Source organism: Macaca fascicularis, chromosome 9 (genome assembly GCF_037993035.2).
Source record: "Macaca fascicularis isolate 582-1 chromosome 9, T2T-MFA8v1.1".
NCBI lineage: Eukaryota > Metazoa > Chordata > Mammalia > Primates > Cercopithecidae > Macaca > Macaca fascicularis.
In genome coordinates this window covers 35,899,662-35,922,988 of record NC_088383.1, presented here as the reverse complement: position 1 = coordinate 35,922,988, position 23,327 = coordinate 35,899,662, and the positions used below count along the sequence as shown (strand labels likewise).

Here is a 23,327-nt window from a genome sequence, read left to right as displayed (position 1 = left end):
AGAATGACTAAGTCCGCCAGAGGATGTGGTCATATGAGTTGTACATTGAAGGTTGAGTAGGATTTCACCAGCTAGAAACGACAGGTCAACTATGAGAGGGAGGAAGTACAGAGGATATTTGGGAAACAGAATAGCTGACTGGAGTAGAAAATCTGGGGGAGTGAAAGGGGGATAATTAGATTTAATGGGAAAGAGACAGAGTAGGACTGGTACAAATAGGGCTGGAAGGGTTGCATGGAATTAAATTAGGAATAATCTCTTTTTTTTTTTTTTTGAGACGGAGTCTTGCTCTGTCACCCAGGCTGCAGTGCAGTGGCACGATCTGCACTCACTGCAACCTCCGCCTCCTGGGTTCAAGCAATTCTCCTGCCTCAGCTTCTCAAGTATCTGGGATTACAGGCACGCACCACCACACCCGGCTAATTTTTTGTATTTTTAGTAGATACAGGGTTTCACCACGTTGGCCAGGCTGGTCTCCAACTCCTGGCCTCAAGTGATCAGCCTGCTTCAGCCTCCCGAAGTGCTAGGATTACAGGCGTGAGCCATCATGCCCAGCCTGAGTTACAACTCAATAACTGATATTTATAATAACTATCCTGAGTCATCAAAAAAAGGCTAATTATGTTCAGTATACTTTAAGGACAGAGGGGTACACACTGTGGAATCCAAGAAGTCTCCCATTTAAAAACAAAAAAAGTTTTAATGATTAAGAAAATAAACTATTTGGAACTCAATTTTTGAGATATGATAAAAGACTATAAGCTATCAAACAGAATTCAAAATGTTTTATACATGAAAATGTCTTGATACGTATCATCTCAAGAAATCATTTTAATTGGTCCATTTTTCTCTGGGGGCATTTCCCAGAGAGTTCAGTCCTTTGCCCTTTTCCTTTTGTCAATATTACAGAATTTTCCAATATGAATACTATGGCTTCTTCAATCCTATATGCAGATGGCTCCCAAATCTGTATTTACACACACTTCCCTCCTACCGAGCATCTCAACCTGGGGTCTTCATGGACACCTGGTCCCTTCTCTTTTATCTCTTCTTTTAGTCAAGAGTATCATCGTCCATTCAGACTCCAAAGCTAGAATCGTGTATCTATATTATCAGTCACAACCAGATCAACCACAAAAAGCAACCCCACAAAGCTAAACATCAGTCAGAATGCCATGAGGCCTTGAGCCTTAGGGAGAAAGGCAGAGATGGAAGGTCAGCAGCCACCCCAACTCCTCCTCCTTACCAGAATTTAGCACTGGGCACTGTCCGCTGTAACCTCCCATCGCCTCACTGGACAAAGTAATTGAGCTGCTGTTCTACACAGTTGCTGCCACCCACTCTGAAGACAAAAATCACAGACAATGGGCCTCTTCCTAAGCCACAACTAAACTGCAATGCCCCTGTACCCATGCCAGAATCATACTCAAATCACTGTCCAAGATATAAACTCCTTCCATATTTCATCTTCACTCTCATAACTAGTGCTTCCTTTCCCTCCATAATACAACCCCTCACTCCTGTTCTCCTTCCAAACCCCAGCAATGTGCTATCTGGAACTCCCAAAGCCTCGCAGCTGTCCTCTCAAGAAGGTACTGCTCATCTTCCCACACCCAATCAAGGTCATCATGTCGAATGGCCATCTGCTTTGTTCCCCACTGTTGCTTCCCACCTGCACCTCCTTTACTCCCTTGTAAAAACCCTTGTTCAACTGAGGCTCAAGGTCATCAGGATCCATAAGATAATCAGTATCTACTGACCTCCAGGATGTAAACTGAAGACTCTGGCTCCTGATGTAAAAGTCTTCCTCTTCACCATTCTGTCTATGTTCAACACTCAAATGAAGACCCATCCCTTACCCAGATGTCTGAGATCAATGACTTACTTTATGCCACTTCAGCCATCTACTGGAATGGTTGGCCACACCCTGGACACTGCTAATGTGCAAACTGGTCCAGCTCTGAAAAAATTAATTCTGACATTCCACCCTGCCTACAACATCCTATTCCCCCAGCTTACCCTCTCCCTTGACCACTCCCATCACACTTGTTATTCCAACACACTGAGATCTCCACACCACTTTCTCTCTGCCCATCCACCTCCCTCTTTCTTCACTTCCCACCCTATTCAGCTAGCATGGCTTCTCATTTTAATTATTGTCTCCCAGCCAGGCACGGTGGCTCACGTCTGTAATCCCAGCACTTTGGGAGGCCAAGGCGGGCAGATCACGAGGTCAAGAGTTCCAGACCAGCCTGGTCAACATGGTGAAACCCTGTCTCTACTAAAAATACGAAAATTAGCTGAGTGTGGTGGCAGGGGCCTGTAATCCCAGCTACTTGGGAGGTGGAGGCAGGAGAATTGCTTGAACCTGGGAGGTGGAGGTTGCAGTAAGCCAAGATTATGCCACTGCTGTAAATTCTTAGTAAATACCAACCTTGTATAAAACCAACTCTTCATCTCCTCTATGCCTGCACCAAGGCAGATGAACAATACTGAATGAAATTATAAGCCAGAATAAGCTATTAAGGCCAAGCACGGGGGCTCACGCCTGTAATCCCAACACTTTGGCGGGGCCAAGGCAGAAGGATCACATGAGCCTAGGAGTTCGAGATCAGACTGGGCAACATAGTGAGACCCCGTCTCTACACAAAAAAACAAAAAAATTAGCTGAGCATAGTGGTGGGCACCTATAGTCCCAGCTACTCATGAGGGTGAGGTGGAAGGAACGCTTGAGCTCAGGAGGTCAAGACTGCAGCACACCATAATTGTGCCACTGCACTCCAGCCTGGGCGACAGAGCAAGACCCCATCTCTAAAAACATAAAATAAATATAGCTATTAAATTCTTGGTTTTCAACCTCAAATGGGCGGCAAACTGATGGAGTTTGCCTACTTGGCTTACTACTCTCCCATTCTCCACAACTGTTTCGAATGTGCTCCCTCTTCTCAATCCCTGCGTTTCTATACTGACTACACTCAATGAAAGCCCTTGCCTGCTGTCTCTAATTAGAACTCCATCAACTCCCCACACCAAATCAACAAAGCTATTAACATCTACACTCACTATGCTCCCTTGCCTCCTGCCTCCTCCCCACTCTTAAAATTCCTGTATCTGTTGTTTAGAGCCCATGCCCTTCAGGGGTTTATACTATCAATTATTCTCTCCCCCTCTAACAGTTTTTTCCTGTAAAGACTTAAACACATTCACGTCTGTCCCATCTCACAACTTACACACACAGCCACAAATCCACTGGATCAGAAATCTCTCAAGCGATTCCCTTGAACCTCTCTTCTCCTTCTCACTGCTAAACTACTTGAAAGAACTGCCAACACTATCTCCGTTACTTCACATCCCACATACTCCTAGACACCCCCCCAAGTTTACAGAGGTTTCTGCCTCTAAAACATCTCTAGAAATGGTAACTAATCTCTGTCACTAAATCCAATGTACATTTTAAGTCCTATCTTTTGTTTGATCCCTCAGCAGCATTCAAACTGATGACAACATCTTCCTTCTTGAACACTGTCTCAGTGTACTGATACTACATTTTCCTCTTCCAATCTGATTCGCTGACAATTCCTCCACAAGCTCCTCTGACAATTCCTTCCCTTTCTCAATGTTAACCTTCAACGTTGCATGTCTTCGGGACTCTGCTTAGCTTTCTTGCCTCACTCTCAAATCTCTCCCTACTTCATGGGGTCTGTTTCTCTGGATTCAAGCGCCAGATTTAAGTCCATGACTCTAGGCCAGACGTCTCTTCTGAATTCCAAAATACAATATCCAAATCCCTGTTTAACATCCCCAAACACATGGCCTGCAGGAACCTCAAAATCAATGGGTCTAGAACTAAACTCCTCTTCTTCCTCCACAAACTTTCTACCCTTCTGAGTTTCCTATCTCAGGAAATGGGACCCCACCATCCAACCAACTGTTCAAGCCAGAAACCCCTGAAACTCCCTGTCATTCCACACAGCACCATCATCAGGTTTGATGATTCTACCTTCTAAAGAACAATTAAGTCTCCTTCTCTACATTTCCACGGCCACCACTCTATCTCCTGGCTCCAATCCATGCCAACAGTTATGTTTCTAAAACATGTATTTTTAAATATTTCTTTGCTTAAAACTCTTTAGTAGCTTCCTATTGACTACAGAATAAAATCCAAACTTCTAATTCTTATAACTATAACCATCATTTATTGAGAGTTTGCATGTGGTAAGTGACTGGTAGTTTTGATTAACAACTCTGTAAGATCATTATCATCAGTTCTTCCAGCCTGGGCAACAGAGTGAGACTGTCTCAAAAAATAAAAAATAATTAGTTCTTCTTTTAGCAATAAGGAAAAGGAGACTCAGGGAGGTTAAAAATTTGATCTTACCACAAAGGTATAAGTGGCATAGCCAGGTTTCGAACCAAGGTTTTTTTCCGAAGTCCATATACTCCATTACCAAACCACACTGCCATTCGATCTCTTTCACAATGTGACCCATTTTAGTTCTACAGCCTCATCTCCAGTCCCTCTACTCTTTCCAACACACTGCATGCCAGCCTCCTAATCAGACATTTTTTCAAGTACATACCTTACTCTCCCAGTTTTAATCTTTTACATCTAATCTTCCCTCTTCCTGAAATGCCCTTTACCCTTCTTTGTCCAACTGGCAAATTCTCACTAGTCTGTCAAGGTCTGGTTCAAGGACACCATCTTTCAAAGGCCTATTCTAATAGCCATGGGCAGAATTAGATACTCTTTTTTGAGTTCCCAAAGCATTTTACAAGTCTGTTATAACATTTGTGTAGCATATAATACATGTATTCACACAACAGCATGAGCAACTCAGGGACAGGGATCCCATCTTATAGATTTCCATGCATTCCCAGTGCCTAGTACAGTATATGCTACATAAACCAATTATTCAATTATCCTGGAAGACTGTGCAACTATCAGGTGTTATTATAATAACAAAAATAACATTCAGAGAGATTAAGGGACTTTTACAGGGAACATAATAGGTAGCATGATGAGGGATGAAAAAGAGGTGTTGTGACTGTGACTCCAGGGTTCCTTCCATGGTCAGTGCCCTGCGTATTCCAGTTTGGACAACATTTTATGATGATGATGTGTTTTGGAGTATGCTGCAATTGTTGTTGCAATCTCACTCGGATATGCTTTCTCTTTCATAGCAAATGTATGGACTGTAATTTTATTCCATTTGTATTCTGTCAGAGTACCTAGCACGGTGTTCAGTTCATGTCATTTAGTAAAAGTTTGATACTAAAATTATTTTTTTGAAGGTAAAAATCATCTATAAAAAAGTAAGGTTAACACTAGCAATTTAAACTAGATATGCTATTTCCAGCCAGTTTATTCCGCAGATTTATATCCAACTGCCCTCCAGTACAACCCCCTAAATCCACTAAAACCCAACTCCTACACAGGACTCAGTGCAGAAGATTCAACTAACAATTCAGTGCTCAACATGGGTCAAGCACTGTACCAGGCATTTTTCAAGCACTATCTCAGCAGAAATGCAGGACCCCAAACTCAGCTGTCAATGTTGCACATACAACATTAACATCTATAAATCAGCCACAGCTGCTCCAGATAGAATTTATAGAGTCCATTATCATCTTACATTATTCACTACATAATTTATAACTAAATATATTAAAATTGAAGAGATGTCTCATAGAATATATTTCCCCAAATCTCACTTTCTATATTAAACATAGTTGTGATATTAAATAAACACAGCTGTACTAAAACTAATAGTGTTTAATTAACTATGTAGTATTTTAATTTTAAACAATAATCCTTTTCAGAGAGAAAAGAACCAATTCACAATTATGAATTACAAAATATTTAAAAATAAAAACATGTAAGGATAAAACAAAACTAAAACAAACAAAAAAGTCCACTAAGCACTATAAATTAACAACAAGCAAAATACTGGCAAATATTTGGTTCCACAATTCTAAAAACAGGTAAAAATTTGCTAAAATGGTGGCTGGGCATGGAGGTTCATGCCTGTAATCCCAGCACTTTGGGAAGGCAAGGCAGGTGGATCACCTGAGGTCAGGAGTTTGAGACCAGCCCGGTCAATATGGTGAAACTCCATCTCTACTAATAATACAAAAACTAGCTGGGCGTGGTGGCCCGCGCCTATAATCCCAGCTACTCAAGGGCTGAGGCACAAGAATCTCTTGAACCTGGGAGACAGAGGTCGCAGTGAGCCAAGATTGTGCCACTGCAATCCAGCCTGGGCAACAGAGTGAAACTGTGTCTCAAACAAACAAACAAACAAACAAAAAAAAAATAGCTAAAATGGGGATATTTAAATTTACGAACAACTAATAATAGCAGGAACATTATTTTCTTTTGAAGTTAAACATTTCTTCTGAAATCTCCTTTATATTATTTAGCAAACCTTTCTCTCCTTTGATAGAAAAGCAAATATTATCCCAACCTGTTTTGAATATACTGGGATCCAAATTAATAAAATATTAATATAACTATTGTTTTTTTAAAAATAGGACCTTCCATTAAAACATTTTTTTTCCTTAGAGATAGGATCTTGCTATGTTGCCCGGGCTGGTCTTCTTCTCTTTTCTTGCTTTCTTTTTTTTCCCAGGCTGGTCTTTAACACCTGACCTCAAGCAGTTCTCCCACCTTGGCCTCCCAAAGTGCTGGGATTATAGGCTTGAGCCACTGCACCCAGCCTAAAAAAAAATTTTTTTTTAATAAAAAATTGTTTTAATACAAAATACAAAAAATTAGCTAGATATGGTGGCACCCTGTAATCCCAGCTACTCAGGTGGCTGAGGCAGGAGAATCCCTTGAACCTGGGAGGCAGAGGTTGCAGTGAGCCAAGATGATGCCATTGCACTCCAGCCTGGGTAACAGAGTGAGACTCTGTCTCAAAAAAAAGAAAAAAAAAAAATTCTAAAATTTCAGTTGCATCCAATTTTCAAAGACAAATTACACTACAGAGGAAGTGCATTACCCTTGAAAAAAATTTTCACCTCTTCTAAAAACAGAATCCAATTGGAAAAGGAAGTTATGAAAGTTGTTTCTATTCTTTTAAATAACTTTAGAAAAAGTAGAAAATCAATTTTCTCTTCAGGGCTATATCCAACTGATGAAACAGAATGTCTCTGAAAGTAATCAAAAGAAAACTCGAAAAATTCTATTTGGATATTTGTAAAGTGTTGGTAGAAACTTTCTTCTATTTCGTAAGGTTAAATACAAGTATAGCCAAAAGGCCAGGAGGAAGAATAAAACCCTGGGGACTCTTCAAATTCTACAATTCCGCTGAACTATCGACATCCTCACAAATGGTCTGCTTTCTAACTGAAAAGACCAGTACTTGGCATACGTCAACTGACATACCCACACATCCCCTACAGCGCCTAGCATGGTACAAAGTAGATGGTACCTTAAGTGAATGGCTGAATAATTTGAGTCTATAACAGAATACATATACATACATATATGTATGTGTACATCTATACATCCATTTACTCATCATGAACTTTAAGCTAAGTAGAATTTTCAAAAGAACAGAAAAACATACATCTACCTACCTTAGATTTGTCTTAATATATTTTTTCCTTGCACATTTGCTCATTGTTAAGACATTTGTAATCAATGCTTTCCTCCTTTCCCGTTTTCTTTATTTATCCTGCAGTAAAATTATAATGTTGAATTGGGAGATCGTAACATTTCACTTCAAAAAACTCTCAAATTAAATTTTATTTAAATTAAAACCTCTCGGCCGGGCGCGGTGGCTCAAGCCTGTAATTCCAGCACTTTGGGAGGCCGAGACGGGTGGATCACGAGGTCAGGAGATCGAGACCATCCTGGCGAACACCGTGAAACCCCGTCTCTACTAAAAAATACAAAAAACTAGCCGGGCGAGGTGGCGGGCGCCTGTAGTCCCAGCTACTCGGGAGGCTGAGGCAGGAGAATGGCGTAAACCCGGGAGGCGGAGCTTGCAGTGAGCTGAGATCCGGCCACTGCACTCCAGCCCGGGCTACAGAGCGAGACTCCGTCTCAAAAAAAAAAAAAAAAAAAAAAAAAAAAAAAAAAAAATTAAAACCTCTCAAAATGAGGCCAGGAAGAACATTCTAATTTCTATAAAACTAAAAATACAAAACACCACCCCCTGCCCCGCAAAAAAAACCAAAAGACTAGAAAGCTAAAAACAGCCCTGTACTGTTTTTTGTCAATCTTATTTCTACTGTATTTTTCTTATCTTCCTAGGGGGAAAAAATTGACAAAACTGAAATGATACACTATTTTTCTGATTATTTGCTACTGAAGACAAAGCAGTGCTATCTAAATCATCTAATACACACTAAGTATAGCTCATGGGTATCAGCTCTATTTTTAAGAATGATCATTTAATAAACTTAATGAATTATTTCCTTATATTTCACTTCAATGCAACAAAATTTTCATTTACCTTAAATTCCAACTTGGGTTTTTATCCAAAAATTAAACTCCAAACAAAATACATTTATTCAAAACATCCTTCTGATAGCCTTCAATCCATGAAAAAAACCTAGTTTAGACACTGCAGCAATTAAACTCTCTTTATTTTTTTTACTAATATCTTTAAAAAGATATATTTGACATGTGGAACGAAGTAAAACTGGCAAAAAAAAAAAAAAAAAAAAGACAAAAGAACACTTGAGCCAGACATGGTGGCTCACACCTGTAATCCCAGCACTGTGGGAGGCTGAGGCAGCAGGTTTGCTTGAACTCAGGAGTTTGAGACAAGCCTTGGCAACATAGTGAGAACTTGTCTCTACAAGAAAACTGACCAGGTATGGTGGTACAGGCCTGGACTCCCAGCTACTCAGGAGGCTGAGGTGGGAGAATCACTTGAGCACGCAAAGTTGAGGCTGCAATGGGCCATGTTCGCACCACTGTACTCCAGCCTAGGTGACGGAGCAAGACCATTCACAGACCTAAACTCTTTCAAGACAGTCTCAAAAAAAAAAAAAAAAATCTGGGAGTCCTTAATTTATTTTAGAGCTGGAGAAAACAATCGTGCTCATCCCTAAGTAACCTCTAGGCGCCTCTGCCCACAACAGCAGTGCTTAGACACACACACTGCTTTCAGAGTCCCCTCCTAAGGGTTCCTCTAAATGATGGCATACAATCCCGGTCAAATTTGGAACTGTAGGCAGCAGGCAGGTTTATCAGACCTTACTAAGCGCACTAAGGCGATGGTTGCTACTGCTACCATCTGCCCCCAGCATAGAGACAAGAGACAGTAGGGCATTTGAACAGGCTCCTCACAACAGGAACAAAAAGCAGAACTGATGCCATTCTGAGATTAAACCTTATTCTGTTATACTACACTAGCATTTTACATAGGGACATCTTATGCTCCTTAAAAGTTGTATAACCCATTAGATGCCACCCCCTCACACTAGATGCTGGGGCACTGCAGGAGACAGCTCTCCAGGAGCCTGCAATCTAAAGAGGGGGCAGATGTGTCAATAAAATAATAATAGCACTTGAACAATAATGGCAACCACAGCACTATATCATAGAAACAAATGCCAATTTCTGTATTCCACTTGGAAATATTTTATTTGCTGAATAATAAATTCTTGTGGTTCAAAACTTTAAAACTAGAAAAAGGTATTCAGAGAAGTCCAGGAACAGCCGCCTGCTTCCTCTTCCCAGAGGTAACCAGCACTGAAGAAAGCACCATCTTCTTGCCATGGGAGCCACAGGATATCAAAAAGAAAAACTAGCCTCATACCCGAATAAGGACAAGATAAACTTGACCCTGACTCAGGATGATCAGAGCCTTACTTCATTCCAACTATTCTCCCCAAAGTCACCAATGAATGCTTGCCTGCTTGCCAAATCTAAAAGGATGCTTTCTAGTCCCCATCTTCCTCAATACCCCTACAGCATTTCCTCCTCTATTTGAAACTTTGTCTTCTTTGAATTCTTTATGACATTACTTTCATGCTTTTCTTCCAAATTATCTAGCCTTTTGTTCTCTATCTTCTTTGGCTCATTTTTTTTTTAAATGTCTTTTTAATTTTTTTTTTTTCCCCCAGAAATGGGTATCACTATGTTGCCCAGGCTGGTCTCAAACACCTAGCTTCAAGCAATCCTCCCACCATAGCCTCCCAAAGTGTTGGGATTACAGGCATGAGCCACTGTAATCAGCTCTCCAGTTATAATTTCTAATCAGATCTCTTTATACCTAAACTCCCAAAAAACACTGATATATCCTGTATACTACCAATCTACCAATTTTCTTTTTTTGGGAGGTGGAGGGCATTCTGGCAAAAACCAGAGACAGAGCTTGCTGGACAAATTCTAAGAGCTGTAACACTTATATACTACCAATTTTCTACAGGAATAATTTAAAAGTCCCATCTGCCAAGGGACTCTTAAGCTTTAGCTTTTAGAGCAGAAAGGCATATTTTAGAGGAGTTTGTTACAGGCAAGTAATAACTTACAAGAAGAAATGAGACTCAAAATTATTTTGCCTAGTTATGGATTTCTGTGCCATATTTTGAAGGTCATCTAACATCCTGATAAAAACTTTATTAGGTATGATTACAAAAATAACATTTGGCATTCACCTTACTTTCACCAGCATGTTGCTCTATGTTCACCCTCTGGTGTAATAGCTTCAATTAATTTCTTTGTTTTTCGTTTTTTGTTTTTTTTTTTTTTTGAGACTGAGTCTTGCTCCGTCGCCCAGGCTGGAGCGCAGTGACACCATCTCAGCTCACTGCAAACTCCACGTCCCAGGTTCAAGCAGTTCTGCAGTTCTCGTGCCTCAGCCTCCCAAGTAGCTGGGATTACAGGCACATGCCACCACGCCCAGCTAATTTTTGTATTTTTAGTAGAGACGGTGTTTGACCATGTTGGACAGGCTGGTCTCAAACCCCTGACTTCAAGTGATCTGCCTGCCTCGGCCTTCCAAAGTGCTGGGATTACAGGCTTGAGCCATCGTAACAGGCTTAATTAATTTCATTGCTGTCAGTATACTTCAATATATAGCTTTCTATACAAATGATATTTAAAATATGTTGATTATGCTATAAAGGACATTTTGGGGACAAATGGTGAAATCTGAATATGGGATTATATATTACAGAGAGGGTAATAAAGCGAATGTTGGAAAACGCTCATATAAAATAAGCAAACAAATACAATATGCTGATAAAGATAGTATTAAATTAACACTTAAAAATGTTGAGGCCAGGTACCATGGTTCACCCCAGTAATCCCAGCACTTTGGAAGGCTGAGGTGGGCAGATCGCCTGAGGTCAAGAGTTCAAGACCAGCCAGCCTGGCCAACGTGGCGAAACCCCGTCTACTAAAAATACAAAATTAGCCAGGCATGGTGGCATGCACCAATCCCAGCTCCTTGGGAGGGTGAGGCAGGAGAATTGCTTGAACCCAGGAAGCAGAGGTTGCAGTAAGCCAAGATCGCGCCCCTGCACTCCAGCCTGGGCAACAGAGTGAGACTCTGTCTCATTATTAAAAAAAAAAAAAAAAAAAATTACAAAAATTAGCTAGCATGGTGGTGTGTGCCTATAATCCCAGCTACTCTGGAGGCTGAGGCAGGAGAATCACTTGAACCCAGGAGGTGGAAATTGCAGTGAGCTGAGATAGCACCACTGCACTCCAGCCAGGGCAATAGAGCTGTTTAAAAAAAAAAAAAAAAAACTTTGAATACCTAATCTGCTGTGGTTAATTACATTAATACCTTAATGTAACTTTCTGGAAAAATTAGGTATATATAAGAATTAAACTTCTTGGGCAAGTTTACTAGAATACCAAAGTCTACTTAACCAATTTCTAGCTCTCCATATTAACAGCGTTCTCCACTCCTGTGAAGCTTACAGTATAGCTAATGCCCACCACAGTTCTCTAGTGTGCCCAAGCACTTGTGTTCACTTCAACAGGGATGGGTGCTTACCAAGAGTTAGTTGTATTTGTCACCAAATCTGATTATGCCAGCCATACTTGTTGCAATTTTGTAATTTTATTAAATAGTACCTTAGATGAAATGACTAAGTGGATTAAATGATTCAAAAAGAGAACTGTTTCTCTAAAGACTAAGTTGAATGCTTTGGAAAGACAATAAAGACAGTTTTGCTTTTTCTGCTTTAAAAAAACTGCTTCTGCCCAGGCGCCGTGGCTCACGCCTGTAATCCCAGCACTTTGGGAGGCCAAGGCGGGTGGATCACATGAGGTCAGGAGTTCGAGACCAGCCTGGCCAACATGGTGAAACCCTATCTCTGCAAAAAATACAAAAGTTAGCCAGGCATGGTGGCGGGTGCCTATAATTCCAGGTACTTCGGAGGCGAAGGCAGGAGAATCGCTTGAACCCGGGAAGGTGAAGGCTGCAGTGAGCCGAGATCGCTCCACTGCACTCCAGCCTGGGCAACAAAGTGAGACTCTGTCTCAAAAAAAAAAAAAAAAAAAAAAAAAATCTGCTTTTGGACTAGATATTACAGTTGGAGATAACTATGAAATACGGGAAATATTAAATTAAGATTTATAAGACACTTGCCAAACAATCTAAGTTCTTACGCCACTTTCAAAAACCCAAAAATATAAACTGTAAATTATGCATTAGTGAGATGGTTTTGGAAAGAAAGGCTAAGAAAAATAATAAGAAAAACTGAAAGCACTGCAACTAGCATATCCAAAAGAAAAAGAAAGGAATGTGGAATAAAAGGTATCATACCTTTTACAGAAGCAGGAAGAGAAAGAACACAGAGAAATACAATTTGGTTCTGTGATGAAGCAAGGTTTTAGTTCTTTGCAAAAGTAGATATCCATAGGTTAACTGTAATTTAAGTAGCAATAGCAATAAAGTTTGAAAGATAAAGGAGAGGCCGGGCGCGGTGGCTCAAGCCTGTAATCCCAGCACTTTGGGAGGCCGAGACGGGCGGATCACGAGGTCACGAGATCGAGACCATCCTGGCTAACACGGTGAAACCCCGTCTCTACTAAAAAATACAAAAAACTAGCCGGGCGAGGTGGGGCACCTGTAGTCCCAGCTACTCGGGAGGCTGAGGCAGGAGAATGGCGTAAACCTGGGAGGCGGAGCTTGCAGTGAGCTGAGATTCGGCCACTGCACTCCAGCCCGGGCGACAGAGCAAGACTCCGTCTCAAAAAAAAAAGAAAGATAAAGGAGAATATGAAGCTCATATTGTAAAGTTGGTCCTTCTCAACCAAGTCCATTAAAATATTAAGAGAAGGTGGGGCTAGTTATAAGACAAAAATTCCAACAGCTGAAATTGACAGGGATGAGACTATGGTTACCCATTTTAGGGGAAGGAGATGAGTACAGGAAAACAACGTGAGAAAGCAGTACCATGAAATTACACCATTAGTCTTACACTCTTTATGAAGCAAAGTTACAATAACTTTCAAAAAATAATCTTTACACTTTCATGTAAAAACAGAATAGCCAAAAGGGATACTCGTAAATAAATATTCCAAACACTTGTAAATGTCTTTAATATTTCAAACATGAATTATACATAAATTCAGGAGGCTCTCTAATACAGATTCACGGCTACTCCAATTTAATTGCCTGAGATACCTGTTATTAAGAAATCTTAACTCTTTACTAAAATCACTAAAGGATTAGCTATTCAATAAGTGTCTCTTTTTCAATTCATTTCCCACCTGCTGCCTGCTTTTGGCTATTTCACAGTAAATGACCTACAGAATCGGCTGCTGAGGAGGAAATGAAAAATGAAATTCAAATAATCATGGTCTATCTCCATCCTTTCAAACACCTCCCTCCCCCACCACCACCACTTCATGTGAAACCAAATTTTTATTTTACGTTTTTTGAGACTGAGTCTCGCTCTGTCACTCAGGCTGTAGTGCAGTAGCATGATCTTGGCTCACTGCAACCTCCAACTCCCGGGTTCAAGCGATTCTCCTGCCTCAGCTTCCTGAGTAGCCGGGATTACACACGCGAGCCACCATGCCCAGCTAATTTCTGTATTTTCAGTAGAGACGGGGTTTCATCATGTTTGGTCAGGCTGGTCTCGTGATCCACTCACCTCGGCCTCCCAAAGTGCTGGGATTACAGGCATGAGCCACCGCACCCGGCCAATGTGAAACCAAATTTGTAAACTTTTGAGGGAGTTATTTGCTTGACTAGGCTCACTGTAAGGTTGTCTTTTTTTTTTTTTTTCCAATTGCATGCTTCTTTACTGCACATTAAGTACATTTCAAAACATCTACATATTAAGTATAAATGCATTAACTACTAGATAGTAAATCTGACAAAGTAAACTACCTGAATCAGCTTAAGATCAGAAAAAATAATTTTACCATTATTTTACTTAGCTAGATTGGGCCTATCTTACACATCTGAACAAAACCTGTATCTTTCTAAGTGCAGAAACATGCCTAATTTTACTCCTCCAGAAATTTTTAAGAGTAAAAACATTCTAAGCACCCATATTCAGTAATATAGGTCTTTATGTATGATATAGTTGCCACAATTCCAAGGGTGGACACTTTCACCATAATCAATGCTAGGATATAAATTCCAGTTAAAACCATTTCTAAGCCAAAAAAAAAAAAAAATCATTTTTTGTGCTATAAATGAAAACATTGAGGTTAAGAATATAAACAAAACTATCTGCTATTTTGCTATTCTAAGATGGATGATTTAAGTCTTCTATGTTTAAAAAAATACAAAAAAAAATCTTTACTAAGATAACTTTGAAGACACTGAGTTTATTTTGTGAAATTCTCAAGGAAAATATTAGCATTACATTAGCTCCACTCTTAAACGTTCACAGGATTTTACTAATATCTTGACATTTAATTGGCCTGGTTATACTACTGTTTAGAAAACATGCACAAAGATACTTCTCATTTGTGGAGAACTGATGAGGCTTCAAAAAAGTCTAACAAGAGGATGAGTTGCTAGTAAGGTTTTCTTAGAGGTAAGCATCCTTCCTGACCAATGAGATAGTTATTTAAGCAGTCTTTAAGCAAAACTACCATACAGTTTTGTAGCCTATGCATTTCCTCTACTTACAAAAACTACTTCACACACATGTTGCCAGTAATTTCCTCTATCACTCCTAGGAAGGCCTGTCATGAAATGTGCAAATAGATATCATTTTACTTTGTAAACCTTACTATAACTGAACTACAGTTATGCTTCACTTAATAATGGGGATACGTTCTTAGAAATATTAGGCAACTTCATTCTGCGAACGTTATAAACTGCTCTTAAACAAACCAAGATGGCGTAACCGACTACACACTTATGCCAAATGGGATAGCCTGTTGCTCCTAGGCTACAAAACCTGTACAGCATGTTACTGTACTATATACTGCAGGTGATCAGAACACAGTGGAATGTATTTGTGTGTCGAAACATACCTAAACATAGAAAAGGTAATACTCTGCCCTCTGACATTAGGACAGCTAGGACATCACTAAGTGACAGGAATTCTTCAGCTCCATTATAATCTTAACGGACATATATATGGTCCATCATTGATCAAAACATCATTATTCAGTGCACTAAGATTTAAGGCATTTTCATAAGTAATATTAACAGAAATTTCCACTAATGATATCCTTAGGTTTTCTTCTTTGTTCTTGCTTATTCTCTACTGGATATACAGTATCAGAAAATGAAAACCTATGAGTAAAAGCATTTATTCTTAACAACAGCAGTCTTTATTGTGGAGCTCCCATTGCAAAAGGTATTTAAAATGTATTGTCGGCCGGGCGCGGTGGCTCAAGCCTGTAATCCTAGCACTTTGGGAGGCCGAGAGGGGCGGATCACGAGGTCAGGAGATCGAGACCATCCAGGCTAACACGGTGAAACCCCGTCTCTACTAAAAATACAAAAAAATTAGCTGGGCGTGGTGGTAGGCACCTGTAGTCCAAGCTACTCAGGAGGCTGAGGCAGGAGAATGGCGTGAACCCAGCGGGGTGGAGCTTGCAGTGAGCCGAGATCGCGCTACTGCACTCCAGCCTGGGGCACAGAGCAAGACTCAGTCTCAAAAAAAAATAAATAAATAAATAAAAATAAAATGTATTGTCTAAAAGGAGATTATTAACGTAATTATTTAAAATGTTCATTTCTACCTATTGCGTAATGAGATACATCTTTCCTAAAATGGGTGGTTTTTTGTTTGTTTGTTTTGTTTTGTTTCTGAGACAGTTTCGCTCCTGTTGCCCAGGCTGGAGTGCAATGGCTTGATCTCGCCTCACTGCACCTTCTGCCTTCTGGGTTCAAGCGATTCTCCAGCCTTGCCAGCCTCAGCCTGCTGAGTAGGTGGAATTACAGGCATGGGCCACCATGCCCAGCTAATTTTGTATTTTTAATAGAGACAGGGTTTCTCCATGTTGGTTAGGCTGGTCTTGAACTCCCGACCTCAGGTGATCCGCCTGCCTCAGCCTCCCAAAATGCTGGGATTACAGGCATGAGCCTCCACACCCAGCCTAAAATGGGTATTTTTTTAAGTTCCTGTGTTGATAATATCAAAACTGTATTCAATGTACAATAATAATTCTTTTCAAAGCTGACTTTTACATACGGAATCCATCAGTTTACTTAAGTAGAAACAATAAAATTCGGCATTTCAGGCTTATTTCCTTATCAATGTTGATAAGGAAATATAAAAATACTGGTTCTAAAACTGCTCTAAAAAATAGCGTCTCTCAGTGGTTCAGCTATTACTTGCACCGCTCAGTTTTAAGAAGTCTGTCTAAAAGGAACAGGACATTTGAGAGCTCTTCAGTAGGACTATCCACTTCAACAATAAACCTAGCTCAATCTTCTGACCCAATACTTAATTTGCAGGGAATACAACTTGGGAGAAAATACAACTTCAGAAACATATCTCTATATTGGTAAAGATTCAGTCAGGATTCCTTATGTACGTTAATAATGCAAAACTTTTCCCTACTATTCATGAAATGGTCATAACCCTAAGCAAGATTTTGTATTTTGATTACGCAGTGACTCACCTGAGCATGAAACTGGAATACAGCCTATTAACTATGGATTCGAGAGTTTAAAATTCAGAAAGTAGAAGTAAATTTCATTAACTTTCACGGACAATGCAAAAACAAAAAGACTAAAAATAAAAATGTCCTCTGTGTTTACGCATTAAATAAAAATTTATTCATATACTGTCACCAAAATATGTACACAAACATCACCGTAATTACAACTTCACACTCACCAAAATGATTCCACATCCATCACCAACTCACTGGGAAAGTATGTGTTATATTCATCTATTTACAGATTCGCCAAAGTCGTGTGTATACTGACGATGCTTTAAGTGTTTACTCATTCAGGATCAAAACCATTTTAATATATTTGTTAAAGTTGTGTCGGGATCAATACATAGTTCTTTAAACATCAGTTTTAATACTTAGCATTTATTGGCCAAACATATTGCGTGCAAGCCTTCCTTTGGGAAAAAAATTACTTTAGATTGAAAGACTTTAAGACTACTATGACTTAGGAAGGGAAAGTTTGTTATCCAAAAACAGAATCAAGACTAAGAAAAAAAGGCAGGGTGCGATGGCTCACGCCTGTAATCCCAGCACTTTGTGAGGCCGAAGCGGGCGGATCACTAGGTCAGGAGATCGAGACCATCCTGGCTAACACAGTGAAATCCCGTCCCTACTAAAAATACAAAACCAGGCGTGGTGGCGGGCGCCTGTAGTCTCAGCTACTCGGGAGGCTGAGGCAGGAGAATGGCATGAACCCAGGATGCGGAGCTTGCAGTGAGCCGAGATCGTGCCACTGCACTCCAGCCTGGGCACCAGAGCATAGACCCTGTCTCAAAAAACAAACAAACAAACAAACAAAAAAAAAACAAACCAGGAAAAAAACGTGGTGCTCAAAGCAAAAGCAAAACAAAACAGCGTGGTTTATTAATGTAATCTGATACAATGTTCATAGCGGACCTCTCACTGTTCAATCTAGGTTTTTGTGTCAAGGGAAAGGTGCACTCTCATCCGCCCGGCAAATTAAATAGAAAAGAAAACTGAGTCGCGTACATAAACCACACTGTTAAACGGGCTCTTTCAGTTTCAATGACACTTTGAGACTGGCCTTGTAAGTCACAATTTCTTAAAATGTGATTACAAACTGACAGCTGCTTCACTGAGCAGCATGCAGAAAACCCCTAAGTGATTTCAAACTCAGGTATCTGATATACAAATAAAACGCAACAGGATTAAGAAACATGTTGAGGCTGGGCGCGGTGGCTCACGCCTGTAATCCCAGCACTTTGGGAGGCCGAGGTGGGTGGAAAGTCAGGAGTTCGAGACCAGCCTGACCAACATGGTAAAAGCCCCAGCTCTACTAAAAATACAAAAATTAGCCAGGCGTGGTGCCGCATGCCTGTAATCCCAGCTACTCGGAAGGCTGAAGCAAGAGAATCGCTCGAACCCAGCAGGCAGACGCTGCAGTGAGCTGAGATCATGCCGCTCGCTGCATTCCAGCCTGGGTAACAGAGCAAAACTGTCTCAAAAAAAAAAAAAAAAGAAGCATGTTTAATAATGTGTTTATTCCCCAAATTCAGCAGGCTCTGGAAACCTTACCAGATGGCCCTAAAAAGGTAAGACTCAGACAGAAGGGAAAATGCGCCATTTGAGAGCGGTCGCGGCTCTGCCCTTCCCTCTCCTGAGATTGCCCGCGCCCGGGACCGAATGACTCAGCTACGAGGCCCTCCGGCCGGGTTTTGGGAAAAACGGGCTGCGTTCGCTGAAGTTTGAACTGAGCTCGCAAAGTGGGGCAGAGGCGCTGTGGGCACTGAAATCCGAAGTCCTTACTTCTGGCTTCCTTTTCCTTTTCCGAGTTAAACCGCTCCCCTGAGCCGCAAGGCTCTCTCAGGGCGGATTTTCCAACTCGTCCCAAGTTCGCGAGGAGGCAGGCGGGTCCCGGGGCAGCTGAGCTGACCAAGCGGGCGTGGGCCGAGAAGGCAGCGGCCACGGGGGCGCCAAGCGAGGGGCCGCGTCAGGTAAACTCGCGGCTTCCCCGCCAAACCTCCGCCCGGCTCCGGGGTCCCGGCCCGCCACCCACGGCTCCGCTCGGCCTCCGCTGCTCCACCGCCCCCGGCTCCGCTCCGCCTCCTGCCTCCACCTCCGCCTCCTGCGCCGCGTCGCCGGCTGCTGGGTCTCGGGGCCGGGGCTGGCGCACCACTTACCCGCCGCAAAGGGATTTACGTAGCGGACCTCGTCACTGATTACGGACGCGAGGAGGTGGAGACGGCGAGCCCTACCGCCGCTCAGCAGCGGCGCCGCCGCCCAGCAACCCGGCGCCGGCAGCGGCCCCACGTAGTCCCCACGTCAGCTCTGATGCGGTAGCCGCGGCCTCCCTGCCGACCCCGGACCAAAAGTAGCGCTGCAGCCGACGGAACCGCGTCCTCCCGCCCCGCCCTCCCCTCCCCCACGCCGGGACGGCCTCCCGGGGGACGCCCCGAGGAAAAATCCAGGCTCGAACTCCGCCCCCTGCCGGCCGCCAGCAGGAGTGAGGCGCCACAATCCAACAATGAAATGGAACGGGGGAGGGGCGGCGGGAAGGAGCGGATCAGGGGGCGGGGCCTAGGGGTGGGGAGAAGTAAGGTCAGGGGGCGGGGCCAAGAGGAGGAACTAGCCTGGAGGTGGGGCGGAAGGTAGGGGCCGGGGGAAGGCTGGAAATCGAAAGCTGGCCTTGCCGCGCCGCGCCGCGCGTGCGCCGGAAGTCCAATGATTTGTCAGCCAGAGTAACGGCTGTCGCCAGGTCCTCAGGGTCTCGAGGTCAGTTTCTTCCTAAAGCCGCCAACCCGAAGCCAAGATCCGCGAGCGTCTCACCTCTATCCAGGCCGGACTGCAGTGGTGTGATCTCGGCTCTGCAACGTCTATCTCCCCAGGCTCAAGTGATCCTCCCGCCTCAGCCTCCTGAGTAGCTGGGACTACGGGCGTGCTGCTTCTGACTTTTAAAAGCTGTCTACATGCCTTAACTAGAGGCCCTTTTCCTCTGTCTTCACAGCCAGTCACAGCTGGTTGAGTCCTTCTCCAAAGGAAGCTTGAGCTCCTGAGACAATTCACCTGCTTCTTAGGGTCGTTTCTTGCAGTTTATCCCAGTGTTTGACTGGAAATGCTCCGCATGCCGGGCGCGCTGGCTCAGGCCTGTAATCCCAACACTTCGGGAGGCCAAGGTGGGAGGATCGCTTGAGCCCAGGAGACCAGCCTAGGGAACACAGTGAGACCCCATCTCTCTTTTTTTTTTTTTTTTAAGATTAGAAAGGTCGGCCTGGGGCTCACGCCTGTAATCCCAGCATTTTGGGAGGCAGACATGGGCAGATCACTTGAGGTCAGGAGCAGCCTGGCCAACATGGTGAAACCCCATCTCTACTAAAAATACAAAAATTAGCCGGGAGTGGTGGCAGACACCTGTAGTCCCAGCTGCTTGGGAGGCTAAGGCAAGAGAATTGCTTGAACCTGGGAGGTCAAGGTTGCAGTGAGCTGAGAGATCGTTCCACTGCACTCCAGCCTGGGTGACAGAGCAAGGCTCCATCTCAAAAAAAAAAAAAAAATTAATGAGATGTCAGGAATAAAGAATAGCAGCATGGTTATAGAGTACAGTAGGTCGTCACTTAACGATAGGTTCTTAGAAACCATGATTTTTAGCCTAACAACTTACAGCAGGTCCACAAAAAAACATTTCATTCAATGTTGTCTTCATTTCATTGTAATATTGATGACAAAAATCGGTTTCATTGTACATTGTTTAACTGAAAACGAGTTTCTAAGAAGCTATTGACAATGTTAAGTGAGGATTTATTGTATTCTTTCATATCAGTTACTGTAGTGTCAGTGTTTTCATAATTTTCACTGAGTAGGACCTAATCTAAATCCAATCTGAACCTTTGTTCAAATCTAATTTTCATAGGTCAAAGGGAATTGTGTCCACAACAATTGTCTGTGTAACAGAAGTTCATATGAATCAAAAAGAATCAAAGGAACGGCAATTTCTTATTTGCAAAGTATTTTCTCTACTGTTTCCTTTCTTGTCAGTATTTTACTCCCATATGTATGTAGTCTTAATTATAAAATTCAGAAAGCACAAACCATATTTTTTTGTTCATCTGGTTTTTTTACAAAGATCAGTACTAGAGGTGAGATACACATACTTATAAGCCCATCAGTTCATGGCCTCTGCTATCCCCTTGACATAAGATGTAATAGACTTAAAAAAACCATGCAGTTGGATCTGGGTTTAAATGTATGCTTGTTAGCTGTGGGCAAGTTTCATATCCTCTTAAGGGAAGCATAAGATTTTAAAATGGGAAGAAAAATAGTACCTACCTGTTAGGGTTATTATAGATTTTAAAAAAACATCTGCCATAAGATAAGTACTTAAAAACCTAGTCATGTTTGTGTTAGTCCAGTGTCTAGCTTTTGGGGCTCCTCACCTAGGTGACAGTTAATTCTCTGGTGGGGAGGGACAAGTAGGTCACCTACTTTTCTGAGAAAATACAGGCTGTCAGTCACACCCTTATCCTCCCTCCTCACTTCAAAATAACTTCAACTTTCCCTCCCTTTCTGGGTCGGGAGGAGCGCCTCTTTTCCTTTCCAAATCCAACTGTAAGTTAGATGTCATTTCTTTCCCATATCAGATCTTGCTCAATTACCACGAGTATACCTGCAGCTTTTTTCGTCCTCTTGGCTCCTTCATTCCCTACAAATGTGTATCTTGCCTCTTGAAAACTGTTGGCACTGCTAACCCTATAAGGAAGGCCACAGAGTTGCCAATTCCAGGTTGTACATTTATATTTCATTTTTTGCCCATTTGCTTACTGCTCCATCCCTTGCCATCCCCTCACCATCAGATTTCTCAAGAGAGGAAGGCAAGGCAGGGGCTGTATTCACTTCCTCACCACCCACTCGTTTGTTATTTCCTGCCAAATTTTTGCTCTCTTCCCTCTCTTTTTTTTTTTTTTTTTTTTTTTTGAGACGGAGTCTCGCTGTGTCACCCAGGCTGGAGTGCAGTGGCGCGATCTCGGCTCACTGCAAGCTCCGCCTCCTGGGTTTACGCCATTCTCCTGCCTCAGCCTCCGAGTAGCTGGGACTACAGGCGCCCGCCACCACACCCGGCTAGTTTTTTGTATTTTTAGTAGAGACGGGGTTTCACCATGTTAGCCAGGATGGTCTCGATCTCCTGACTTCGTGATCCACCCGCCTCGGCCTCCCAAAGTACTGGGATTACAGGCTTGAGCCACCGCGCCCGGCCCTCTCTTTTTTTTTTTTTAACTTAATTTTTATTTTTATATGTAGACATGGGGCCTCATTCTTGCCCAGGCTAGTCGGGAACTCCTGGGCTTAAGCAATCCTTCCACTTTGGCCTCTGAAAGTGCTGGGATTATAGGCATGAGCCATTGCACTTGGAATGATTACTAAATCTGTCCCCTTTCTGATTACTAAATCTGATGACTTTTTCTCATTTTTCATTCTACTTGACCTATTTTCCTCATCTGATAGTACCAGTGACTGCTGCCTTCTTTTTTAAATGTATTTACTTAGAGGCAGAGTCTCGCTCTGTCACCCAGGTTAGAGTGCAGTGGTGCAATCATAGCTCATTCAGCTTCAAATTCCTGGTCTAAAGCGATCCCCCCATCTCAGCTTCCCGAAGTGTTCGGATTACAGGCATAAGCCTGCCGCCTTCTTAATATAGTCTCCCTCCTGAATTTTCATGATACTTGGCTCTCATGGTTTCACTCATCTTTGTCTCCCTAGTGTAGACAGTTACTAATTTTCTGTCCTTGGACATCATCTTCTATACTGTCCTCAAACAGTATTTTCCTTAGTTATCTAATCATACCCATTTTTTTGAAAGATAATTCTAGCATTTATACCCAAAGCTTCCAAATTCATTCATTAGCACCAGATCACATTTTCGAACACCTAACAGTTCTCACTTCCGTGGCCCATGAGCGTTTCCAACTCATAGGTTCAAAACTACATGTCTCGTCTTCTTCCCCTTTCATACCTGAATCTTGATTTTTTATTGTTGTTTTGGCAATGTTAATGGCACTTTTCAGCTCCTTGTCATCCTGCCTCTACAGCTTGAAATCATTTTGGTCGTTCGTCTACTCATGTCATTCAGGAGCCACATAGAAAATATTTTGAAGTGCCTGCTATGTTCCAGGCCCTGTGCTAAATGCTAAGTGTTGTTGCTTTTGCCTGTAGAAACTTGCACCCATCCCTTTTTTTTTATTCCCACTATTACCTGTCTGGTACTTCCAGTATAGTTCATCCTAAGCATTTCTGTTTG

The 23,327-nt window shown here is 42.2% G+C and overlaps 1 protein-coding gene, 1 long non-coding RNA gene and 1 other non-coding gene across 35 annotated transcripts in view; 1 reads left to right on the top strand and 2 right to left on the bottom strand.

Moving 5' to 3' along the window:
• Nucleotides 1–19,445, bottom strand: part of CREM (cAMP responsive element modulator) — an 86,702-nt gene extending 67,257 nt beyond the window's left edge. For 20 of the 33 annotated variants that reach the window (XM_015455768.4, XM_065519975.1, XM_074001420.1 and 17 more), the window contains exon 1: nucleotides 19,219–19,445. Coding sequence is in view for 8 of the 33 variants with exons in the window: in XM_015455767.4 (XP_015311253.1) it covers nucleotides 7,582–7,625 (44 nt within the window). In the remaining 25 variants the exon portion in view is untranslated. Of the gene's footprint in view, nucleotides 1–7,581; nucleotides 7,680–18,844; nucleotides 18,923–19,218 lie in introns of those variants that run through there. The other 13 variants (XM_015455767.4, XM_045361925.2, XM_045361926.2 and 10 more) reach the window with 2 other exon arrangements.
• LOC123566986 (U7 small nuclear RNA) lies at nucleotides 10,303–10,366 on the bottom strand. Its single transcript, XR_006689698.1, has one exon. It is a non-coding gene; the product is annotated as a U7 small nuclear RNA (small nuclear RNA).
• A 641-nt stretch (nucleotides 19,446–20,086) lies between the features above and the next one.
• LOC135964885 (uncharacterized) lies at nucleotides 20,087–21,014 on the top strand. Its single transcript, XR_010577628.2, has 2 exons — nucleotides 20,087–20,211; nucleotides 20,946–21,014. It is a non-coding gene; the product is annotated as an uncharacterized lncRNA (long non-coding RNA).
• The last annotated feature ends 2,313 nt before the right edge of the window (nucleotides 21,015–23,327 follow it).